General features: G+C 42.4%; 1 protein-coding gene across 1 annotated transcript in view; it reads left to right on the plus strand.

Annotated features, from left to right (window-relative positions):
* atg7 (ATG7 autophagy related 7 homolog) overlaps window positions 1-6,000 on the plus strand; it is a gene marked incomplete at its 3' end in the record, with an annotated part of 83,900 nt that overhangs the window by 63,653 nt on the left and 14,247 nt on the right. The window contains exon 17 of the mRNA XM_084167700.1: window positions 15-95. Coding sequence (XP_084023826.1) covers window positions 15-95 — 81 coding nt within the window. The remainder of the gene's footprint in view (window positions 1-14; window positions 96-6,000) is intronic.

Genomic DNA, 6,000 nt, shown 5'->3' on the forward strand with positions numbered 1-6,000 from the left:
CTTATCTTTCTCAGATCAGAGGGTTTCTGTCCAGATTTGACAACGTTCTGCCGGCCAGTCTGGCGTTCGACAAATGCACTGCCTGCTCACAAATCGTAAGTACTGATATTATTGACACACGTCTTATTGAGATAGGTGAAAGTCTACTTGATTGTAAAGAGGACCATATGGTGTGTATCAGAATTGGGTTGTGTTGTTTTATGTCACTGTCATCTGGTAGTAATTAACACACACACACACTGAAGTGTTATTACCCTGGAGACCTATGGGTGTTGAAGGGTTCATATCCCCATAGATCACACAAACCTGTGCAGTGTTTCGGCAAGTTTTTTTTTTTCAGCAGCGTTGGCCAAGTAACCGGGGGGGTGCATAGCCAATGGCGCCGCCTCCAATCAAAAATGTTAGAGGCCGTCCTCTTGGCCGCAACATTTTGCTGTTTTAAAGCTAATTTCCTGTTCTACATATTTTGCAGAGACATTTTAACGTTTTAGAGCTAATTTCCTGCAGTTTATCATGGGGTTGAGAGAAAAAAATGCAAATTTCCTGCAGTGCTAGGTGAAACACGGTGTGTGTCATTGGTTAAGAGCCAGCACAACCGGGCAATCTCTTTCCCATCTCTTTCCCATCAGGCTTTGTGGTCTCTAGTGTTGAGCTCTCTGATTGGCTGCGGGGGGGTACAGTAAGCCTGAGGGTGAAACAGAGAACCCACAACCCCCCACACCCCTTCTCTCTCTCTCTCTCTCTCTGTCTCTGTCTCCCATTTCAATTTAAGGGCTTTATTGGCATGGGAAACGTATGTTAACATTGCCAAAGCAAGTGAAGTAGATAATAAACAAAAGTCAAATAAATATTAACAGTAAACATTACACTCAGAAGTTCCAAAAGAATAAAGACATTTCAAATGTCATATTATGTATATATACAGTGTTGTAACAATGTGCAAATAGTTAAAGTACAAATGGGAAAATAAATAAACATAAATATGGGTTGTATTTACAATGGTGTTTGTTCTTCATTGGTTGCCCTTTTCTTGTGGCAACAGGTCACAAATCTTGCAGCTGTGATGGCACACTGTGGTTTTTCACCCAGTAGATATGGGAGTTTATCAAAATTGGGTTTGTTTTCTAATTATTTGTGGATCTGTGTAATCTGAGGGAAATATGTGTCTCTAATATGGTCATACATTTGGCAGGAGGTTAGGAAGTGCAGCTCAGTTTCCACCTCATTTTGTGGGCAGTGTAGCATTCTAGTTTGCTCTGTTTTTTAAAATAAATTATTTCCAATTTGTCAAGTAATTATCTTTTTGTTTTCTCATGATTTGGTTGGATATAATTGTGTTGCTGTCCTTGGGCTCTGTGGGGTCTGTTTGTGTTTGTGAACAGAGCCCCAGGACCAGCTTGCTTAGGGGACTCTTCTCCAAGTTCATCTCTCTGTAGGTGATGGCTTTGTTATGGAAGGTTTGGGAATCGCTTCCTTTTAGGTGGTTGTAGAATTTAACGGCTCTTTTCTAGTCTTTGATAATTAGTGGGTATCGGCCTAATTCTGCTCTGCATGCATTATTTGGTGTTTTACGTTGTACACGGAGGATGTTTTTGCAGAATTCTGCATGCAGAGTCTCAATTTGGTGTTTGTCCCATTTTGTGAATTCTTGGTTGGTGAGCGGACCCCAGACCTCAGAACCATGAAGGGCAATGGGTTCTATAACTGATTCAAGTATTTTTTTAGCCAGATCCTAATTGGTATGTCAAATTTTATTTTCCTTTTGATGGCATAGAAGGCCCTTCTTGCCTTGTCTCTCAGATCGTTCACAGCTTTGTGGAAGTTACCTGTGGCGCTGATGTTTAGGCCGAGGTATGTATAGTTTTTTGTGTGCTCTAGGGCAACGGTGTCTAGATGGAATTTGTATTTGTGGTCCTGGCAACTAATTGCAACATATTTTTGGCGCTGATATTTATTATTATTTTAGTTTATTATTTATTAGTTTATTTATTATTATTAATTACTAATTATTGGGGTCAAATTTGTCTCCACTTTTGTGGATGGGGGTTGATCAGACCTTGGTTCCAAATATTGGGGAAAGGATAATGTTGAGTTTAAGAATAGCCAAAAAAATTATTTCATAATTTCATTTAGCACCTAGTGCTGAGTGATTAGTGCTTTTTGAGGTCAGTTCGGTTTCGATTCGATCCTAAAGAAATAATCACAGTTTTCGGTTTCGATTATTTGTGTTGAATGCTGTAACAGCACAGAATAAAACTATTAATAAAAGTCCCGTGATGGTAGTAACTGCACATCACTGCTTATCACTAAATAGCCATCATTTATTCACATTACTTTAGTAAAATATTTCATTCATTTATTTATTTGATTACTTGATTAGTTAATTCCAAGTCATCATCTCATTTCTATGGAGCTTCTGCAGATGCTGTATGACGAAATCACTCTTTTGTAGTTCTTCAATGTAAATATGAACAAAAATATGAACGCAACATTTAAAGTGTTGGTCCCATGTTTCATGAGCTGAAATTAAAGATCCCAGAAATGTTCCATATTGCTTATTTCTCTAAACTTTTGTGCACAAAATTCATCAATCTACAGACAATACCCCATAATGACAAAGCAAAAACAAGTTCTTTAGAAATGTTTGCTAATAACAAAAAATAAAATAAATAAATGTAATAATACATTTACATAAATATTCAGACCCTTTACTCAGTAGTTTGTTGAAGCAACTTTGGCAGTGATTACAGCTTCGAGTCCTCTTGGGTATGACGCTACAAGCTTGGCACACCTGTATTTGGGGAGTTTCTCCCATTCTTCTCTGCAGATCCTCTCAAGCGCTGTCAGGTTGGATGGGGAGCGTTGCTGCACAGCTATTTTCAGGTCTCTCCAGTGATGTTCGATCGGGTTCAAGTCCGGGCTCTGGCTGGGCCACTCAAGGACATTCAGAGACTTGTCCCGAAGCCACTCCTGCGTTGTCTTGGCTGTGTGCTTAGGGTCATTGTCCTGTTGGAAGGTGAACCGTTACCCCAGTCTGAGGTCCTGTGCGCTCTGGAGCAGGTTTTCATCAAGGATCTCTCTGTACTTTGCTCCGTTCATCTTTCCCTCTATCCTGACTAGTCTCCCAGTCCCTGCCGCTGAAAAACATCCCCACAGCATGATGCTGCCACCACCATGCTTCACCGTAGGGATGGTGCCAGGTTTCCTCCAGACGTGACACTTGGCATTCAGGCCAAAGAGTTCAATCTTGGTTTCATCAGACCAAAGAATCTTGTTTCTCATGGTCAGAGTCCTTTAGGTGCCTTTTGACAAACTCCAAGCGGGCTGTTATGTGCCTTTTACTGAGGAGTGGCTTCCGTCTGGCCACTCTACCATAAAGGCCTGATTGGTGGAGTGCTGCAGAGATGGTTGTCCTTCTGGAAGGTTCTCCCATCTCCACAGAGGAACTCTGGAGCTCTGTCAGAGTGACCATCAGGTTCTTCGTCACCTCCCTGACCAAGGCCCTTCTCCCCCGATTGCTCAGTTTGTCCGGGAGGCCAGCTCTAGGAAGAGTCTTGGTGGTTCCAAACTTCTTCCATTTAAGAATGATGGAGGCCACCGTGTTCTTGGGGACCTTCAATGCTGCAGACATTTGTTGGTACCCTTCCCCAGATCTGTGCCTCGACACAATCCTGTCTTGGAGCTCTACGGACAATTCCTTCGACCTCATGTCTTCGTTTTTGCTCTGACATGCACTGTCAACTGTGCGACCTTATATAGACAGATGTGCGCCTTTCCAAATCATGTCCAATCAATTGAATTTACCACAGGTGGACTCCAATGAAGTTGTAGAAACATCTCAAGGATGATCAATGGAAACAGGATGCACCTGAGCTCAATTTCGAGTCTCATAGCAAAGGGTCTGAATACTTATGTAAATAAGGTATTTCTGTTTTACATTTTTTATCGATTTTGCAAACATTTTGATTTTTTTTATTCATTTAACTCATTTTAGAATAAGGCTGTTTCTTCGATCACATTGAGCTGTTTTCTGACGTATTGTTTTAGTGATTCATCATAGTGAAGGCGTAGGTTATGGTTTTCTGGGTTAATGTGATTTTGGTTGGATAAGTTTAGTAAATTTCTTTCTTTAGGTTTTTGCATTCTTCATCAAACCATTTTTAGTTTTCTTAGGTTTTCTGCTTGAATTTAAATTTGATGTGTTAGTTGATATGTCAAATATACTGTTCAGGTTTCCTACTGCCAAGGTTACACCTTCACTATTGCAGGATAACATGTTGTCTAGGATGGATTGGATTTGTTGTTGGCCAATTGTTTTTTGTTAGGTTTCCACACTACCGTCCTTCCATCTATAGCATTTATTAACAGCATGCACTTTGTTCGGCTTCGATGCGTCATGGTTGAGTATTGCTCTGTTCACGTAGATTGTGATTTTGCTGTGGTCTGATAGGGGTGTCAGTGGACTGACTGTGAACGCCCTGAGAGACTCTGGGTTGAGGTCAGTGATAAAGTAGTCTACAGTACTACTGCCAAGAGATGAGCTATAGGTGTACCTACCATAGGAGTCCCCTCGAAGCCTACCATTTGACTATATACAGACCCAGCGTGCGACAGAGCTGCAGGAGTTGTGACCCATTTTCGTTTGTTGTTTTGTCATAGTTGTGTCTAGGTGGGGGGCATATTGGGGAGGAACTGCCCCTCCCTACCTTCAGACTATGCTCAAACCCCCCCAACCAGAGCCCTCCATACTGCCAAACCCCCCCAACCAGAGCCCTCCATACTGCCAAACCCCCCCAACCAGAGCACTCCATACTGCCACCTCTTGGCTCCCGCTCAAACCCCCCAACCAGAGCCCTCCATACTGCCAAACCCCCCCAACCAGAGCACTCCATACTGCCACCTCTTGGCTCCCGCTCCCGCTCAGCCCAGTCCAAGCTCTTCTCTCTGTCCTGGCACCCCAATGGTGGAACCAGCTTCCCCCTTAAAATAAAAAAGCCTTTCGTGAACTATACTGAACAAAAATATAATTGCAACGTTCAACAATTTCAACGATTTTACTGAGTTACAGCTCATATAATGAAACCAGTCAACTGAAATAAATAAATTAGGCCCTAATCTATGGATTTCACATGACTGGGCATGTGCACAGCCATGGGTGGGCCTGGGAGGGCATAGGCTCACCCACTGGGGAGCCAGGACCATCCAATCAGATTACGTTTTTTCCCCACAAAAGGGCTTTATTACAAACCTAAATACTCTTCAGTTTCATCAGCCGTCCGGCCGGCTGGTCTCAGACGATCCCGGAGGTGAAGAAGCCGGACGTGGCGGTCCTGGGCTGGCGGTGTTACACATGGTCTGCGGTGGTGAGGCCGGTTAGACGTACTGTCAAATTCTCTAAAACGAAGTTGTCACCACAGTCCAGCATGCAGACACATCTCTCTCCCTCTTCAGCTATACGGGTCTGGTTGAGTGCTGGTCTGTGCCGTCTTGAATGTGTTCAATCTCTGTTTTGAGCTGCTCCATCGCCATCTCCAGCTCGGTGAACTTAACCCTCCATGTTAATGCAGGAGGCTGTCGCTCTTGTTTCTCTCTCTCGCTCTCTCTCTCTTTCTTTCTTTCAGGGCTTTATTGGCATGGGAAAACACATTTTGACATTGCCAAAGCAAGTGACATGGAATACAAAATAAATAAATATTAACAGTGAACATTACACTCACATTTCAAATGTCATATTATGGCTATGCACTGTGTTGTAACGATGTGCAAGTAGTTAGTCTCTCTTTCTCTCTTACTGAATGCAGTCTTTTCTAGTTATACAGAGGTTGTAAACCCTCTTACATCCACTTTCATGTGAAAAAAAGAAAGACTTGCTGGAAGCAAATTAAAGTAAATTAAATCTTGACCCCTTTTTAAGTTTCCGGTACCGCAAAAAGGTTTCAAATCTCTCCTTATGCCACAGAAGAAGATGTTCAGTGAATTCAGCAAAGTCATGTTCAACTG

The sequence above is a fragment of the Coregonus lavaretus genome (assembly GCF_964263955.1).
Source record: "Coregonus lavaretus genome assembly, chromosome: 8".
Classification (NCBI taxonomy): Eukaryota; Metazoa; Chordata; class Actinopteri; order Salmoniformes; family Salmonidae; genus Coregonus; species Coregonus lavaretus.